Raw genomic sequence first — 19932 nt, forward strand, 5'->3', positions numbered from 1 at the left:
TAAATATATATTTACGGGCAATATTTTATGAAAATAAGATCATGAAAGTTTTTATGTAGTGCATGATGCTATATGTATATGTGTGATGCTGGGAAATGAAAAATATTTTAAGGGAGTTGACGTGGGTGTGTGACAACCTACGGGATTGGAGATGGGATGCCTAGGCCCGGAGACCTTTCCATATGACACGGGACTGTGGGTCGGGATACTGGGACCCGATTGCCTTTTCATACGATTATGATTATGTATGCCTGGTGAAAGGGCCAAGAGGTGGAGATCCCACCGCCACGTACGTTGGTTTTAGATTGATCAATCGACATGACACGTCACACAGCATGGATATAACCTTCATATTTTTAAATGATGATATGCCCTTACTATGATGCATGATGATTTATGTATGAGTATGTATGCTATGTTATGTGATGATCATGATATATGAAGTATAAAGACATGCATGGTTATATATATATTATTTATTATGTATTTTGCATGTATTATATGTTGCATCATTTTTATTCATGTTGTTATTATAAGATAGAACGTGTTGAGCCTCTAGGCTCACTAGACTTAAATGATGCAGGTGAGCAAGAATATGATTTAGAGAATATAGCCCCGACTGGCGGTGAAGACGTATGAGCCTCCCGACAGCCGGCTAGCGCGTGACCATCGCTTTAGTCATGTTTTCAGTGAATTTAATATTATTATGTTTTTCGCACATGTTTTATGATTTAATTATGGGTTTACGGATTTTAGGTGAGAATTTTTATTGAGAGGTTGATGATGATTTTATTGCATGGGTTATACTTATTTTATTTGCATTCAAATTCTTATTATGGTTTTTTTCTTTTAGTTGAAATATTTTTATGAAAAATTGCTTATGTTTATAATTATTTTAGAAAGTAATTATTTAATATATATATTTACACGTTTCAAGTATATATATTATATTAAGTATTAGTTATTTATTTATTCATTTATGGATGCATAGTTTTTAAATATATTTTATATTAAATATTTAGTTATTTATTTGTAAAATAAAAAAATTAGTAGTAGTAGGATCGAGTCGTTTCATTTGGTATCAGAGCACGGTCCTTGGAGGGTACTAGCCTACTGCGTGGAGCTCAGAAGTCGCACTACCAGTCTGTAAGTTTTAATGTTTTAATTATGTTTATTTATGGGGCTTAGGATTTTTGATATATTGGTTTAAAGTATGAAAAATTTTAAGTATACTTAGTTATGCATTGCGATCACGTGAGAGATTTATGAAAAATGCAGTATGGCTCCCCGAAGGAATCCTCTGGAAACCAACCCCAATAATGGCGATGAGACGAACCAGAATCCACCTCCGCCACCTCCACTTACTCCATTCGAGCAGGCCAGTGTGAACATGTGGGCCGGGATTACGAGACTACTCGAGAACCAGGCTGCTTAGCCGAGGAAGTCTCATGAGGAGGATGTAGCAGAGAGATTCAAGAAGCAGGAGCCCAAGGAGTTCAAGTGAACTACCGATCCACTTGTTGCTGAGGAGTGGATCCGATATTTAGAGACCATATTTGCCTATATGGGAGTACTGATGCTGACAGGGTTCGATGTGCTATCTACATGCTTAAGGAGGATGCAGCTCTTTGGTGGGAAGGAGCTGTAATCGGAGTGAACTTGACGACCCTGACTTGGGCAAATTTCAGGACTATGTTCTTTGAGAAGTACTACACTGCAGAGGAACGAGGAAGATTGATCAGGGAGTTTATGAGTCTCCGTCAGGGAGACAAGTCTGTTGCGGAATATGTGAAGCAGTTCGAGAGAGGATGTCATTTCGCGCCCCTGATTGCGAATGAAGAGCAGGAGAGGCTGAGGCACTTTACTGATGGGCTTAGACCGGATATCAAGCACGACGTTTTCATGGCTGATGCGGCGAATTATAGTGCAGCAGTGAAGAGAGATTTGAGGTCCGAGCAAGGGAGAAAGGAGATGCAAGCAGCTTACCAGCAGAAGAGGAAGTTTCAGCAGCCTTTCCGTGGTCAGTCTTCGCAGTCGACGAAGAAGCAGTTTACTGGGCCGGTTAAGGGCCCGAATCCTCCCAAACCACAGCAAAGGCAGTTGGGCCCACAGAGTCCACAGCAGAAAGGGGCAGCCGCCCCAAATGCTGGAGGTATTCCATTATGCAAGACTTGTCAGAAGCCTCATTCGGGGCAGTGCATGGCTGGTTCAGGTGTCTGTTACAAGTGTAGCTACCGGGGCACATTGCGATGAACTGCCCTAATGCGAGGAACATCCCGGGGCGTGTATATGTCATGCAGGCAGAGGAGGCTGACCCAGACACGTCTTTGATCACGGGTAATCCTAACTTTTGTATTTAAGATTCAATAGTTTGCATGATTATTTGGATAGCGTGAAAAGTTCGTATTTATGTGATATTTTGAGTGAATTTCTCTTGCATGTGTAGTATAAAGGAAATGACTAGGAATTTGGGTAATAGTATACTTAAGGGAATTGTTATGAATTATGGGTTCAATTAAATTATTCTTAAGTTGTATGTGCGTTGGGACATTTTCTGAGTGCAGGGAAGATCCTCGTTAGAGGTAATGCTACGTATGCGTTGCTAGACTCAGGAGCTACACATTCGTTTATCTCTCAAGAATTTGTTAGGCGGGTAGGCATCATACCTGAGGATGCTGTTACGGGCTATGATGTTACCTTGCCATCTGGCGAGATTCTTACTACCTCTAGTGTACTTAATGGTGTTGAGTTGGAGCTTCAGGGGAATATGATTAGAGCCGATCTAGTGGTTCTACCGATGTCAGGATTTGATGTCATTCTTGGCATGGATTGGTTATCAGTTAATGGAGCTTCGATAGATTTTCGGAGGCGATCAGTTTCAGTGAATCCGTCAGGCGGAGATTTTTTCATATTCCTTGCAGCTCAAAGCAGTGGTGCTTCGCATGTCATATCTTATGTGCGTGCAAAGATGTTATTGCGCAAGGGTTGTCAGGGCTTCCTTGCAAGTTTAGTAGTTGCAGCGGATGAGCCGTCTTCTAAATCTATTGCAGATGTTGAGATCGTTTGTGAGTTTCCGGATGTCTTTCCAGATGATGTAGTAGGAATTCCACCAGTCAGAGAGGTGAAGTTCAGTATTGAGCTGATGCCGAGTACTGTGCCTATCTCTAAGGCACCGTATCATCTTGCTCCCACTGAGATGAAAGAGTTGCGGGATCAGATACAAGAGCTTTTGGAGAAGGGCTTTATCCGCTCTAGTGTGTCACCTTGGGGTGCGCCGGTCTTATTTGTGAAGAAGAAGGACGGCAGCATGAGGTTATGTATTGACTATCGAGAGCTGAATAGAGTCACCGTGAAGAATAAGTATCCACTGCCGAGGATAGAGGATTTATTTGATCAGTTGCAGGGAGCTTCGGTGTTTTCTAAGATCGATCTGCGATCGGGTTATCATCAGCTTCGAGTCAAAGAGGAGGATGTGTCCAAGACTGCTTTTCGGACACGTTATGGGCATTACGAGTTTATGGTGATGCCATTTGGCCTGACTAATGCTCCGGCGGTTTTCATGGATCTCATGAACCGTGTCTTTAGGCCATATCTTGATCAGTTCGTCATTGTCTTCATTGACGATATTCTGATATATTCGAGGATCTTGGAGGAGCATAGACATCATTTGCAGACAGCTTTGCAGACTTTGAGAGAGCAGAAGTTGTTTGCGAAATTCAGCAAGTGCGAGTTTTGGCTCGAGCAGGTGGCATTCTTGGGCCACATTCTTTCTAAGGAGGGCATAGCAGTGGATCCATCAAAAGTCGAGGCTGTCCAGAATTGGGGAATTCCGAAGAATGCCTCTGAGATACGCAGCTTCTTGGGTTTAGCGGTTATTATCGGAAGTTCATCAAGGGTTTTTCTTCTATAGCAGTACCCTTGACATCATTGACCAAGAAGAATGCCAAGTATGTTTGGAGCCAAGAGTGTCAGAGGAGCTTTGATCAGCTTAAGGAGGCACTTACTTCTGCACCAGTGTTGGCAGTGCCAATGGATCTTGAGGAGTTTGTGGTGTATACAGATGCGTCTAAGATGGGCTTAGGCACTGTTCTTATGCAGAATGATAAGGTGATTGCTTATGCATCGAGACAGTTGAAAACTCATGAGAAGAACTATCCGACGCATGACTTAGAGCTTGCAGCTGTTGTGTTTGCGCTCAAGATATAGAGACATTACTTGTACGGTGAGAAGTGCCAGATTTTCACTGATCATAAGAGTCTCAAGTACTTCTTCATCCAGAATTAGTTGAATATGAGACAACGTCGATGGTTGGAGTTAGTTAAGGATTACGACTGTGACATTAGCTACCACCCTGGTAAAACTAATGTAGTAGCCGATGATTTGAGTCGGAAGAATTCAGTGTTGTCTTGTGTTTCAGTTCAGCAACCTCTACAGATGAGATTCAGAGGTTTGACCTAGAGATCTACTCCAGTGGGCACGCACCAAGATTATCCACTCTTGTAGTACAACCGACTCTACAGGATCGGATTCGAGAGGGACAGACCACTGATGAGCAGTTGCAGCGCATGAGGCACAAGGATGAGTTGAAGGGTAGTCTTCTTTATACTGTGGATGATGACATTGTTCGATACAGAGGACGTATGTGGGCACCGAGTACTGATCAGTTGAGAGAAGATATCATGTCAGAGGCACATGCATCTCCGTATTCCATCCATCCAGGGGGTACGAAGATGTACCGACATTTGAGGACTTTGTATTGGTGGCCGGGTATGAAGGGAGATATTGGTCAGTTTATTTCCGAATTCTTGACTTGTCAGTAAGTCAAGGCAGAGCATCAGTGACCAGCGGGATTGTTACGACCACTTCCCATTCCGGAGTGGAAATGGGAGAACATCTCTATGGATTTTGTAGTTGGGCTACCGAGGAGTACTAGAGGATCGACATCGATTTGGGTGATTGTCGATCGACTCACCAAATCTGCACATTTTCTTTCGGTGAGGACTACTTTTACTATGACTCAGTTTGCAGAAATTTACATTAAGGAGATAGTCAGACTTCACGATATTCCAGTGTCCATAATGTCGGACCGAGATCCAAGGTTCACTTCTGCATTTTGGAAGAGTCTGCATACAGCTTTGGGGACTAAGTTATTGTTCAGCACTGCTTTTCATCCTCAGACAGATGGTCAGTCGGAGAGAGTAATTCAGACACTTGAGGATTTGTTGAGGGCATGTGTGATTGATTTCCAGGGCTCGTGGGAGTCGAGATTGCCTTTAGTGGAGTTTACTTATAACAACAGTTTTCAGGCATCTATAGGTATGGCTCCATACAAGGCTCTTTACGGGAGACGGTGTAGATCGCCTGTGCATTGGGACGAGGTTGGAGAGAGGGTCTTGCTAGGACCCGAGATTGTGCAGCAAATGGCGGATATTGTAGCTCAGATCCGAGAGCGGATGAGGACCGCACAGAGTCGTCAGAAGAATTATGCTGATCAACGACGACGAGACCTCGAGTTTTCCGTGGGAGATCATGTATTCTTTAAGGTCTCGCCTATGAAAGGCGTGATGCGGTTTGGTAGGAGAGGCAAGCTCAACCCGAGGTATATCGGTCCGTTTGAGATTTTGGAGAGGATTGAGACGTTGGCTTATCGTTTGGCACTACCACCGAGCCTTGCGAAAGTTCACAACGTGTTCCATGTATCTATGCTTCGGAGGTATGTCTCTAATCCGTCGCATGTTTTGGATTTTGAGCCTCTACAGTTGTCACCAGAGCTAGCATTTCTGGAGAGACCCGTTCGGATCTTGGCTCGTGAGGAAAGGAGGCTTAGGACGCGGTCTATTTCGATGGTCAAAGTCCAGTGGCTGAATCATTCTGAGGAGGAGGCCGACATGAGGACTCGTTATCCGGAGTTATTCGGTAAGTAATCTAATTTCGAGGACGAAATTCAATTTAAGGGGGGAGAGTTGTAACGCCCAGAATTTTCTTAGGTGATTTCGCATGCATAACTAGGAAATAATTAAAGTAAAATTTTTAATAAATGGGTTAAATGACTTTATGTGAATTATGTGATTCTATGTGCATGATTTAAATATTATTTTTAGCATTTAACCCGCAATTATGCCATTTATGAAATTGTTAGAAATATTAGTTTTTTTATCGCGTAGACGGGACCGTGGATGAACGAGGTGATAGATTTTCACTCAAAATATTTTATGAGGATTTTATGAGCCTTAAAATATTATTTTTAAGGTATTACTTTCAGAAAATAATAGTTTATGTGTATATATATATTTATAGAGCCTATTTTCACTAAATTAAGTAATTTTAAAGGCTTTTAAGGAGTTTTAAAAATCCTTTAAAATTATATTACGAAAATTATCTGAAATTAGTTAATTTTAAGAGTTTTATTTTTATATTATTGTGATATATTATCTACCCAATAAGTCTAGATAATTAAGATAATCTCAAAATTTTTATATCTAGACTTATTTATTCATCTCATTCACGTTTAATCACCCTAGCCGTCATCTCCTTCTTCTCCATCGTTTTCACCAGAAAACTCACATCACACACAAGTACTTTGAAGATTTATTTGAAGTTTTGAAGTCCGTTCGTCCCGGAGATCGTCGTACGCGTCGTAATCGAGTTTTGATTCAAAAATCAACCAAGACATGTTTGAATTCTCTCTTTTGGCCACCATTCAAGTTTTATATTCTTATTTGATCATGAAAACGTTATGATAATGTTCTATGATGAGTTTGCATGAAAGTTATGCATAGTTTGTTGAACAATCCACACTTTGATCCATTTTTCATGAAATTTCTTCATGTTTTCTGCCATGGACTCGTTCTGGACTACTGGATCATGGTTCTAAGTTATGTTGGGGTCCTTGCGGTTGGTCTAGATGGTTGCATGTGGGTGGAATAGGCCAGGGCCAAAGCCCTCTTCAGTTTTTTGTGCACAGGTCGCAGGTTTAGGGTTCTGAGGAAAGGGGGTTTGTTATCCTTTCTCAGGCCATGGATTTGTGCGTGGTTTGTTGGGTTAGAACCGTATGGATGTTTTCTAGGTCTAGAAAGTGGTTTCATGGTCATTGGTGGTCTTAGCAAGCCGCACGATAGAAAACGCCGCAACTGCTCGCGTCTGTGCGTGAGCTGCAGATGGGCAAGATTCCAGAGCTTCGTTCTCACTCCATAGTCGATGGTTTGGTCTGGTTTTTGACTTGTTAGAAACGTCTGGGAGTGGGATAGACTTGGGTGGTGGTACTTTGATCATTGGTGGCCGGATTTGGCCGGCCGAACGCCAGAATTAGATGCTGCTCAGGGCAGCAGCTTGGGAAGAAAGGGGGGATCGGGTTCTAGGTTTTAGGGCAGATCCGGGTCGGGTCTGGGGCCTGGGTCGGGTTGGTTATGTTGTGGGTCATGTCAGGTTGATCCGGGTCTGGGTTAGGTGGTCTGGGCTTGGGTATTTTTATTTTTAAGTGTTTAATGATTTATTGTGTTTTTGGGCTAAATTAATTAGTTATAAAATTATTTGGGCCTCCAAATAATTTTAATTAGGCCTCAAAAATTTTATTTAAGTTAGCCCAATGATTTTTATGGGCTTGGAAGCCCATGATATTTTTTGGGTCAGTCTGTGAATTTTTGGGCCAGTCCAAAAGTTAATGGGCTTAAGTCTAAGGAGTCAGCGGCCTGAACCAATCCATGAAAATTATGCATGGTCCGTAAATATATATTTAATTATTGCATGAATATTTTAATTATGAAAAAGTATTATTTTTATTTTTATATTATTAATTAATTAAATATATATTTACGGGCAATATTTTATGAAAATAAGATCATGAAAGTTTTTATGTATGTGCATGATGCTATATGTATATGTGTGATGCTGGGCAATGAAAAATATTTTAAGAGAGTTGAAGTGGGTGTGTGACAACCTACGGGATTGGAGATGGGATGCCTAGGCCCGGAGACCTTTCCATATGACACGGGACTGTGGGTCGGGATACTGGGACCCGATTGCCTTTCCATACGATTATGATTATGTTTGCCTGGTGAAAGGGCCAAGAGGTGGAGATCTCACCGCCACGTACGTTGGTTTTAGATTGATCAATCGACATGACACGTCACACAACATGGATATAACCTTCAGATTTTTAAATGATGATATGCCCTTACTATGATGCATGATGATTTATGTATGAGTATGTATGCTATGTTATGTGATGATCATGATATAAGAAGTATAAAGACATGCATGGTTATATATATATTATTTATTATGTATTTTGCATGTATTATATGTTGCATCATTTTTATTCATGTTGTTATTATAAGATAGAACGTGTTGAGCCTTTAGGCTCACTAGACTTAAATGGTGCAGGTGAGCAAGAATATGATTTAGAGAATGTAGCCCCGACTGGCGGTGAAGACGTATGAGCCTCCCGACAGCCGGCTAGCCCGTGACCATCGCTCTAGTCATGTTTTCAGTGAATTGAATATTATTATGTTTTCCGCACATGTTTTATGATTTAATTATGGGTTTATGGATTTTAGGTGAGAATTTTTATTGAGAGGTTGATGATGATTTTATTGCATGGGTTATACTTATTTTATTTGCATGCAAATTATTATTATGGTTTTTTTCTTTTAGTTGAAATATTTTTATGGGAAATTGTTTATGTTTATAATTATTTTAGAAAGTAATTATTTAATATATATATTTACACGTTTCAAGTATATATATATTATATTAAGTATTAGTTATTTATTTATTCATTTATGGATGCATAGTTTTAAAATATATTTTATATTAAATATTTAGTTATTTATTTGTAAAATAAAAAAATTAGTAGTAGTAGGATCGAGTCGTTTCAAAAAGACTGAAAAAGTAAATGCAAAACAAGAGAATTGAAATATGATTTCTAAAATGCAACACATAAATTTCACATTAAATGTGAGTTTTATAATTTTGAATAAATACAATTAATTTGTATTATCCAAAATTTAGTTGCTCGAATTTGTTATTAAGCTCCCCCTTAATATGACATTACATTTAAAATATGTCTACAAGCGATTACAACTCAATCATGCCAAGTTTACCATGCAAACGAATAAAAGTATTTTCATCTAGTGGTTTTGTAAAAATATCGGCAATTTGATTTGTCGTGTCAACATATTGAAGTTCAACTTCATTTCGTTCAGTGTGGTCACGAATAAAATGATGACGAATGTCAATATGTTTGGTGCGCGAATGCTGAATCGGATTCTTTGTAAGACATATGGCTCTAGTGTTATCACAGAAAATAGGGATTTTTGAAATAGATACACCATAGTCGAGCAATTGATGCTTCATCTAAAGAATTTGCGCACAACAACTACCGGCAGCCATATATTCGGCTTTGGTTGTTGATAATGCAACACAATTTTGTTTCTTTGAAAACCAAGAAACTAAGCAATTTCCTAGAAAGAAGCAAGTTCCACTAGTGCTTTTCCTGTCCACCTTATATCCACCAAAGTCGGCATCACAGTATGCTTTTAAATCAAAGAAAGAATTTATCGAATACCACAAGACGAGATTTGGAGTATTTGAAAGATATTTAAAAATGCGTTTTAAGGCGAATAAATGTGATTCCTTTGGACATGATTGAAATCGTGCACACAAGCAAACACTAAACATAATGTCCGGTCTACTAGCAGTAGCATATAATAAGGAGCCAATCATACTACGAAAGGAAGATTGATCTACAGATTTACCATTTTCATCCTTGTCGAGTCTGATTGCTGTGCTCATCGGTATGGATGATGATTTTGTGTTCTTCATCCCAAACTTCTTTAGAATCTCCTTGATGTATTTGCTTTGGTTCACAAAGAACCCATCTTTGCACTGTTTGATTTGCAATCCGAGGAAATAGTTAAGTTCCCCCATCATGCTCATCTCAAAGTGGTCATGCATAAGTTTGGAGAAATCTTGACAGAGAGTTTCGTTAGTAGAACCAAAAATTATGTCATCAACATAAATTTGCACAATCAATAAATCATCTTTGAAATTTTTGGTAAATAAAGTAATGTCAATCTTTTCTCTCGAAAAATCATTTGAGACAAGGAAAATTGATAGTTTTTCATACCAAGCTCGAGGAGCTTGTTTCAAACCATACAATGCTTTGTTAAGTCTAAACACATGATCAGACAATAATGCATCAACAAAGCCATCATGTTGTTCAATATAAACTTCTTCTTTTAGTACACCATTAAGAAAGGAACTCTTAACATCCATTTGAAATAACTTGAAATTTCTAGAGCAAGCAAAAGAAAGTAGCATGCAAATAGATTCTAGTCTAGCAACAGGCGCATAAGTCTCATCATAATCAATTCCTTCTTCTTGACTATATCCTTTTGCTACAAGTCTAGCTTTATTTCTAGTGATAGTACCATGCTCGTCAAGTTTATTCCTAAAGACCCATTTAGAACCAATAATAGATCTATCATGCGGCCTAGGAACAAGATTCCAAACATCATTGCGCTTGAATTCATTTAATTCATCTTGCATAGCAATAATCCATGAATCATCTAATAAAGCATCATCAATACACTTAGGTTCAACATGCGAAACAAAAGCAAGATGATTGCAAATATTATTAAGAGAAGAGCGAGTGGTTACTCCCTTTGAAGGACTTCCAATGATAAGATCCATAGGATGATCTTTGTGAAGCGTCCAATCCTTCGGAAATGGTGTTTCCTCAACAGAAACATCTATATCATTTAAGCTTGATGAAGTCATCTCTTCTTCAAGAAGTTCTACATCATCGTTAGTATTACGAGAAACTATAGACATAGATTCATCAAATATAACATGCATAGATTCTTCAACAAGTAAGGTACGTTTATTAAATACTGTAAAAGCCTTACTTGAAGTAGAATATCCGAGAAAGATGCCTTTGTCGGACTTGGCATCAAACTATCCGAGGTTGTCCTTACCATTATTATGAATATAGCATTTTGATCCAAAGACCCGAAAGTATGAAATGTTATGTAAGACCCAGAAGTTAATTATCTGGTAATTTGGCATAATTAGAATTATTATTGAGATGCTAAATTAAAATAATTATTTATGCCAAATAAATTAGTAAGTGTATTAAAAATATGTATTTTTGAATATCGAGATTTAAACGATATAAAATACATATTAGAGCTAAAATAATACACGAGCGTTAAAATATCTGGACTGTGTCAAGTTGCCCAAATAATAATTAAATAAAGGACACACACCCTTACATATATACATATCCACGCTTCAGTCAAAAGCTAAGGAAAGAAAAAGAAAAGAGAAGTCATCCCCAAATCCCGTCACTCCCGTCACCCCTCTGCGCAGCTCCGGTAAATTGCCCATAACTTCTTCGTTCGGAGTCCAAAATTCGATTCGTTTGTTGGGTTTTCTTCCTTACATCCGTGGCTTCGATTCAAGCTAAGAATCGATGAATTTGATGCCCGTTTGAGCCCGAATCGAGCTACTTTCAGAAGCTAGACGTGCTGCTATTTTCTGCTGCGTTTCTTCAGGTAAGAAAGCTTCGATCTCAGAGTCTTTTAGACAATAATTCTGCTGTATTTCGAATCTTATAGATAGCTGAACCTTCCCCTGTTCATTCAGTTCATTTCCAGCCTTTTCCGGTGAGTTTTCCGGCGAGCTCGAAGGCTGTCCCGGTCCAGCTAGTTTAGCTTCGAGTTGTGATGTTTTAATCCCTTCTTCCAGCCTTGAGCGTGAGTTTTCAACTGGTTTAGTTGAGGTATAGTGGGCTGCTCGATATTGGGATTTTACCCGCTTGGATTTAATTTGATTTCGTTGGTTTTATCGCATCGTTTTGATATATATTGGAATATTAATTGTGTTGTAGGCCGAAACTTTGGGAATTAGAGTTGAGGACCTTCGTTTGAATTGGTATAGGTATGTTACGGTTGGTAACATACAACGATAAAAATATAAATATTGTTTTGCCGATATTATGTTGATTACGTGAACTATATGGATTATGTGAATTTAAATGCCTCGTTGTTTATATGTTAAATTATTTGATATATTTTGTGGTATTTAGAATAGGGCATGATATTCACTACGTCACACGTTGAGCCCTATCATTCTTGTTACCCGTTATCATGTTGTATTGTACTCCGGGCACACGTATTGTTATTTCGGGAATCAGCTGGTGGCTTTTTATGCCTAGTATCCCTGAGACCGAAATTATGATTGTCTATTCCTTGATGCATTTTCTGTGTGATATGCAATTGGAATCTTGACATCGTATGTTGTTCGTTATTGTGCCTATCTGTTGTATCGATATCAGCTGTATGGAGGCCGAGTCGTGGGTGTTTGATTTCACACAGCACGACATACCTCGCATACTTGGCAGGGCGTTTTAGTTACATGACGATGTAGCTCCCCTGTGTTCTAGCTCGAGCATTGTTCCAGTTGTTATCATACTGTTTGTTGGCTCCTGTTATCCCGTTTACTTTGAGCCCAGTTCATGCATTGCATACTACATTTTATAATGTGTTTATGCATAGTTTATATGTTTTGTTGTTGTTGCCTAACTGTTTCATACCAGAATCCTAACCTCAGTTAATTCTGGGGGGCTACTGTGGCTGCTGTTTGGCACCATGGTAGGCTACCCAAGTGACTTTTCAGCACCAGGCGGAGGGTCCGCTGGCGGAGCTCGTTGAGGAGGTTGGATCATGTCTTGTCTCCCAGTTATATTATGTATTATCGGAGTTATATTATGTATTATGTTAGAGTCATTTTTATATTCTCCGGGGAGATGCCCCGATGTATTTGTGTTGTATTTGAGAGTTCCTGCTATGTTTTTAAATTATTATCAAGCCTTGTCGGCTCAGGTATGTGTTAACTGTTTTAATTTGTTTTCGTGCCTGGCCGGCACATGGTTGTGTGATGTTTAAGTTTGTTGAGTTCCTAGTTTTAGTTATTTTAAATAAACTGTTGTCTGTGTATTTTGGGATGTCCTACTTACGGGGAGGTCATGCCGAAATTTTTATAGGCCCAAAATTTATTTTAAATCGTTTTTCCGCTGCTTTGACTTCTAATTATTTGTTTGTATGATAATTAAATGTAATTAGAGTAACCGGGCCTCACATCATGGTATCAGAGCATAAACTGGGATATGCTCAAACTAGAGTCTAGGACACTCGAGTCTAGACACTAAAGTTGATTTTGCGCTTGTTGTTGCTACTTTTCAGCATGTTTACGTGCCTATGTGATATGTTTATTTTCATTCTAATTTTGTTGTGATTTATATTTTATAGAATGGCTGAAAGTGGTAATAATGCTAGTCGTGGTCGTGGTCGTGGTCGTGGGAGACCTCGCATTGATGTTAATACCGAGGTTAATCAAGCTACTGGACGATTGGAACAACTTAGGATGGATGAGTTAGTTGCCCGTTTCCATACCATGCGTCCACCTCGTTATTTTGGTAATGAGGGACCTGAAAAAGCTGAAATCTGGATTACCGAGATTGAAGATCTCTTTGATTTGATTGAATATCCGTCGGCGCAACGTTTTAAGCTAGCACTCCATCAGTTGAAGGATCGTGCTAAGATGTGGTGGGCTACTACCTTGATGACTTTGGAATCTCAGAAAGTAACACCGTCTTGGGATGTATTCAAGCTGAAGTTCAGGGAAAGTTATTGTCCTCCATCATTCTATAGTGCCAAATCAACTGAATTCCACAACTTGAAACAAGGAAATATGTCGGTGCAAGACTATGCTGATACTTTTTACGAACTGTTGAAGTATGCTCCTCATGTTGCTGCTAGTCAGGGAGCTATTGTTGAAAGCTTCACTGAAGGATTAGATGATCGCTTGCATCCATTTGTCTCGACTGGAAAGCCAATGAATTATCCCGAAGCTGTGGAATTGGCAAAAAGGGCTGAGGCAAGTTTTCGAAGGAGAGGTGGAAACAAGACTCCTATCCAGCACCAATCTGTCAAGCAATCTTCAAGTCATTTTAGTACTTCATCTTTACGTCCAAAAGGGAAACAATTCAAGAAATCTGGCTCTAGTTCTACTAGTTCTGAAGGTTCTGGAAAGCAGAGTGGACAACGCTACACTGGTCCTTATTGTGATAACTGCGGTGGGAAACATTTCAGCAATCAATGTGTGGGAGTTCAAGGACTTTGCAATGTTTGTGGTAGACCAGGACACTTTGCTCGAGTTTGCCCCAGTCAGACAGGAAAATCAGTGCAGGCAGGTGGTGGAACACCTAGTGGCAAATTTTCTGCACCATCCCACTCTTCTCAGCAGTCGAGCAAGCCTCATCAGCAATCAAGAGGTCAAGGTGGTCAGCAAAATCAGCCACCAGTTCGTGTATTTGCCTTGACAGAGGACGAGGCACAGGCAGCTCCAGGTACTGTAATTACTGGTAATTGCACTCTATGTGGTTTTATAGCACGAGTACTCTTTGATACTGGAGCATCGCATTCGTTTATATCTCGTGCATTTGTCGCTTCCAATGATCTTTGCACCACTAGTATGAATGGTAATTTATCAGTTGCTACTCCAATGGGGAGAATGATCATAACTGATAATGCTGTGTTTAATGCGGTGTTGCTCTATGCTGATAATGTGTTGTACCTGAATCTTATAGTCCTACCTATGCATGATTTTGATTGTATTGTGGGTATGGATGTTCTAACTTCTAATAAAGCCACTGTCGATTGTTATAGAGGAATAGTTCGATTTAGACCTAGTTTTGCTCCTAAATGGAATTTCTATGGTCGAGGTTCACGAGCTAAGATTCCTTTAGTCTCTTCTATCGAAATGACTCGTCTGTTGGACTCAGGAAATGAAGGTTTTCTTGTTTATGCTGTCGATCTGTCTCAAGGTGAGCGGTCAATATCTGACATTCCTGTTGTCTGTGAATTTTCTGATGTATTTCCTGAGGAAATTCCTGGATTTCCACCAGAACGAGAAGTTGAGTTCAGTATAGAACTTATGCCAGGAACTGAACCTATATCTCGAGCACCATATCGATTAGCTCCTGTTGAGTTAAAAGAATTGAAAGAACAGTTACAGGAATTGTTGAGTAAAGGTTATATTCGCCCAAGTTTTTCACCTTGGGGTGCTCCTGTTCTTTTTGTTAAAAAGAAAGATGGCACGATGAGAATGTGTATTGATTACAGACAATTGAATAAGTCAACCATCAAGAATAAATATCCACTTCCAAGAATTGATGACTTGTTTGATCAGTTACAAGGTACGGCGGTGTATTCCAAGATTGATCTTCGCTCTGGATATCACCAAGTACGAGTTAGACAACAAGATGTTCCGAAAACAGCATTTCGCACTAGATATGGACACTTTGAATTTTTAGTTATGCCTTTTGGTTTGACTAATGCTCCTGCTATTTTCATGGACTTGATGAATCGTGTATTCAGAAAATATCTCGATAAGTTTGTCATTGTTTTCATCGACGATATTCTTATTTATTCTAAGTCCGAAGAAGAACACGCCAAGCACTTGAGGTTAATTCTTCGAATTCTTCAAAAGAAACAATTATATGCAAAGTTGTCCAAGTGTGAATTCTGGCTAGACAGAGTTGTCTTTCTAGGCCATGTTATCTCTGAACATGGTATTTCTGTTGATCCAAGTAAAGTAGAAGCAGTATTGAATTGGCCAAGACCGACGAATGTGCCAGAGATTCGGAGTTTTATGGGTTTAGCTGGTTATTATCGTAGATTCATTGAAGGATTCTCAAAGATTGCTAAACCTATCACTTTGTTGACTCAGAAAAATCAGAAATTCATTTGGTCTGATGAATGTGAGTCAAGTTTTGTTGAGTTGAAGAAGAGATTGACTTCTGCACCAGTACTTACAATTCCAAGTGGTTCTGGAGGATTTGTTGTTTGCACCGATGCTTCGTCTCGAGGTTTAGGTTGTGTCTTGATGCAACATGGCAGAGTAGTGGCTTATGGTTCTCGTCAGTTGAAGACACATGAATCTAGATATCCTGTTCATGATTTGGAATTGGCTGCTATTGTCTTTGCTCTAAAAGTCTGGAGACATTATCTATTTGGAGAACAATTTGTAATTTATTCAGATCATAAGAGTCTCAAATATTTATTTTCTCAATCTGATTTGAATATGAGACAAAGACGTTGGATGGATCTGTTGAAAGATTATGATTGTGAGATCCAATATCAGCCGGGAAAAGTGAATGTCATTGCCGATGCTTTGAGTCGTAAAGTCGATAATGATGCTCAACTCTCCTCAATCTATATTTCTAAGTTGCACGAGGATATCTGCACTTCTGGTTTGAATTTTCAGATCCAAGGGAATGCTATCTGTGTTTCTCAGATTTCTGTTGAACCTGAGTTAATTCAGATTATTAAAGCTGCCCAAAAGTCAGATGATCAGATTCAGAAATCTTATGATTTAGTGACTCAAGGACATCAATCTGGATTTTCAATTTATTCTAATGACTCTCTTCGATTGAATGGAAGATTGGTTGTCCCAGATATTCCTGACTTGCGCACAGCCATCCTTAATGAAGCTCATTGCACTCGTTATAGCATTCACCCAGGAGGCAAGAAAATGTATCATATTCTCAGACCTCAATTTTGGTGGAAGAACATGAAGAAGGATGTAGTTGAGTTTGTATCTCATTGTATGGTCTGTCAGCAAGTTAAGGCAGAACGTATGAGACCAGGAGGATTACTACACAGTCTTGAAGTTCCTCAGTGGAACTGGGAACATGTGGCTATGGATTTTGTCACTCATTTGCCACGTACTTCTCGTCACTTCAATGCCATTTGGGTAGTGGTTGATAGATTGTCCAAGTCAGCTCACTTTATTCCGTATGAAAGGACTTACTCGTACAAGAAAATGGCTCGTTTGTTTATTGAGAATATAGTGAGACTGCATGGAGTTCCAGTTGCAATAGTCTCGGATCGTGACCCTAGATTTACTTCAAAGTTTTGGACTAGCTTCCAAAAAGAAATGGGTACACGACTTGCGATGAGTACTGCATATCATCCTCAGACCGATGGTCAAACTGAGCGTACAATCCAAACTCTTGAGGATTTTCTTAGAGCTGTAGTTATGGATTTTAAAGAGAGTTGGCAAGAAGCTTTACCATTAGCGGAATTTTCTTACAATAACAGTTTCCAAGTGACTATAGGCATGGCTCCTTTTGAAGCTTTGTATGGTCGCAGATGTAGATCACCGCTCTGTTGGGATGAGTTCGGTGAAAAGCAATTGACTGGACCCGAGATTGTTCAGGAAATGCATGACAAAGTTCAGTTGATACATCAAAGAATGAAAGCTGCCCAAGATCGACAAACAAGCTATGCGAATAAACGTCGTCGACCTTTGGAATTTCAAGTTGATGATTTTGTATTTCTAAAAATCTCACCGTTTAGAGGCGTTGTTCGTTTTGGTATGAGAGGTAAGTTGTCACCTCGATACATTGGTCCTTATAGAATTGTTGAACGTATTGGGTCTTGTGCTTATCGGTTGGAGTTGCCACAATCTTTGGATGGCATCCACGATGTGTTTCATGTATCTATGTTGCGTAAGTATGAGCCCGATCCGTCTCATGTCATTCAGCCTGATGAGGTTGAACTGGATCCAGCATTGTCTTATACTGAGTATCCTATGTGTATCTTGGATCGCAAGGAGAAAGTACTTCGCAACAAAATTGTACCACTAGTTCGAGTTCAGTGGTCGAGGCATGGGGTAGAGGAATCTACTTGGGAGACAGAGGAGAAGATGAGAACTTCTTACCCATATTTGTTTGATTCCTAGCATTGGATTTGTGGTGTATTGCGTTTCAGATGTATGTGTGTAAACTAAAATTTCGAGGACGAAATTTGTTTTTAGTGGTGGAGAAATGTAAGACCCAGAAGTTAATTATCTGGTAATTTTGCATAATTAGAATTATTATTGAGATGCTAAATTAAAATAATTATTTATGCCAAATAAATTAGTAAGTGTATTAAAAATATGTATTTTTGAATATCGAGATTTAAACGATATAAAATACATATTAGAGCTAAAATAATACACGAGCGTTAAAATATCTGGACTGTGTCAAGTTGCCCAAATAATAATTAAATAAAGGACACACACCCTTACATATATACATATCCACGCTTCAGTCAAAAGCTAAGGAAAGAAAAAGAAAAGAGAAGTCATCCCCAAATCCCGTCACTCCCGTCACCCCTCTGCGCAGCTCCGGTAAATTGCCCATAACTTCTTCGTTCGGAGTCCAAAATTCGATTCGTTTGTTGGGTTTTCTTCCTTACATCCGTGGCTTCGATTCAAGCTAAGAATCGATGAATTTGATGCCCGTTTGAGCCCGAATCGAGCTACTTTCAGAAGCTAGACGTGCTGCTATTTTCTGCTGCGTTTCTTCAGGTAAGAAAGCTTCGATCTCAGAGTCTTTTAGACAATAATTCTGCTGTATTTCGAATCTTATAGATAGCTGAACCTTCCCCTGTTCATTCAGTTCATTTCCAGCCTTTTCCGGTGAGTTTTCCGGCGAGCTCGAAGGCTGTCCCGGTCCAGCTAGTTTAGCTTCGAGTTGTGATGTTTTAATCCCTTCTTCCAGCCTTGAGCGTGAGTTTTCAACTGGTTTAGTTGAGGTATAGTGGGCTGCTCGATATTGGGATTTTACCCGCTTGGATTTAATTTGATTTCGTTGGTTTTATCGCATCGTTTTGATATATATTGGAATATTAATTGTGTTGTAGGCCGAAACTTTGGGAATTAGAGTTGAGGACCTTCGTTTGAATTGGTATAGGTATGTTACGGTTGGTAACATACAACGATAAAAATATAAATATTGTTTTGCCGATATTATGTTGATTACGTGAACTATATGGATTATGTGAATTTAAATGCCTCGTTGTTTATATGTTAAATTATTTGATATATTTTGTGGCATTTAGAATAGGGCATGATATTCACTACGTCACACGTTGAGCCCTATCATTCTTGTTACCCGTTATCATGTTGTATTGTACTCCGGGCACACGTATTGTTATTTCGGGAATCAGCTGGTGGCTTTTTATGCCTAGTATCCCTGAGACCGAAATTATGATTGTCTATTCCTTGATGCATTTTCTGTGTGATATGCAATTGGAATCTTGACATCGTATGTTGTTCGTTATTGTGCCTATCTGTTGTATCGATATCAGCTGTATGGAGGCCGAGTCGTGGGTGTTTGATTTCACACAGCACGACATACCTCGCATACTTGGCAGGGCGTTTTAGTTACATGACGATGTAGCTCCCCTGTGTTCTAGCTCGAGCATTGTTCCAGTTGTTATCGTACTGTTTGTTGGCTCCTGTTATCCCGTTTACTTTGAGCCCAGTTCATGCATTGCATACTACATTTTATAATGTGTTTATGCATAGTTTATATGTTTTGTTGTTGTTGCCTAACTGTTTCATACCAGAATCCTAACCTCAGTTAATTCTAGGGGGGCTACTGTGGCTGCTGTTTGGCACCATGGTAGGCTACCCAAGTGACTTTTCAGCACCAGGCGGAGGGTCCGCTGGCGGAGCTCGTTGAGGAGGTTGGATCATGTCTTGTCTCCCAGTTATATTATGTATTATCGGAGTTATATTATGTATTATGTTAGAGTCATTTTTATATTCTCCGGGGAGATGCCCCGATGTATTTGTGTTGTATTTGAGAGTTCCTGCTATGTTTTTAAATTATTATCAAGCCTTGTCGGCTCAGGTATGTGTTAACTGTTTTAATTTGTTTTCGTGCCTGGCCGGCACATGGTTGTGTGATGTTTAAGTTTGTTGAGTTCCTAGTTTTAGTTATTTTAAATAAACTGTTGTCTGTGTATTTTGGGATGTCCTACTTACGGGGAGGTCATGCCGAAATTTTTATAGGCCCAAAATTTATTTTAAATC

General features: G+C 39.4%; 1 protein-coding gene and 2 long non-coding RNA genes across 3 annotated transcripts; all 3 read left to right on the plus strand.

The window, feature by feature from the left end:
• The first annotated feature begins 2249 nt into the window (after positions 1-2249).
• On the plus strand, positions 2250-4206 carry LOC140877474 (uncharacterized). Its single transcript, XM_073281008.1, has 3 exons — positions 2250-2337; positions 2565-3277; positions 3937-4206. Exons 1-3 carry the CDS (start codon positions 2250-2252, stop codon positions 4204-4206), a joined length of 1071 nt encoding a protein of 356 aa, XP_073137109.1.
• A 7062-nt stretch (positions 4207-11268) lies between these two features.
• Positions 11269-12847, plus strand: LOC140883024 (uncharacterized). Its single transcript, XR_012150311.1, has 4 exons — positions 11269-11555; positions 11647-11782; positions 11891-11940; positions 12658-12847. It is a non-coding gene; the product is annotated as an uncharacterized lncRNA (long non-coding RNA).
• A 5286-nt stretch (positions 12848-18133) lies between these two features.
• On the plus strand, positions 18134-19714 carry LOC140883025 (uncharacterized). The gene is made up of 4 exons (XR_012150312.1): positions 18134-18420; positions 18512-18647; positions 18756-18805; positions 19524-19714. It is a non-coding gene; the product is annotated as an uncharacterized lncRNA (long non-coding RNA).
• Positions 19715-19932: the final 218 nt, after the last annotated feature.

Source organism: Henckelia pumila, chromosome 2, assembly GCF_033568475.1.
Source record: "Henckelia pumila isolate YLH828 chromosome 2, ASM3356847v2, whole genome shotgun sequence".
Lineage (NCBI taxonomy): Eukaryota > Viridiplantae > Streptophyta > Magnoliopsida > Lamiales > Gesneriaceae > Henckelia > Henckelia pumila.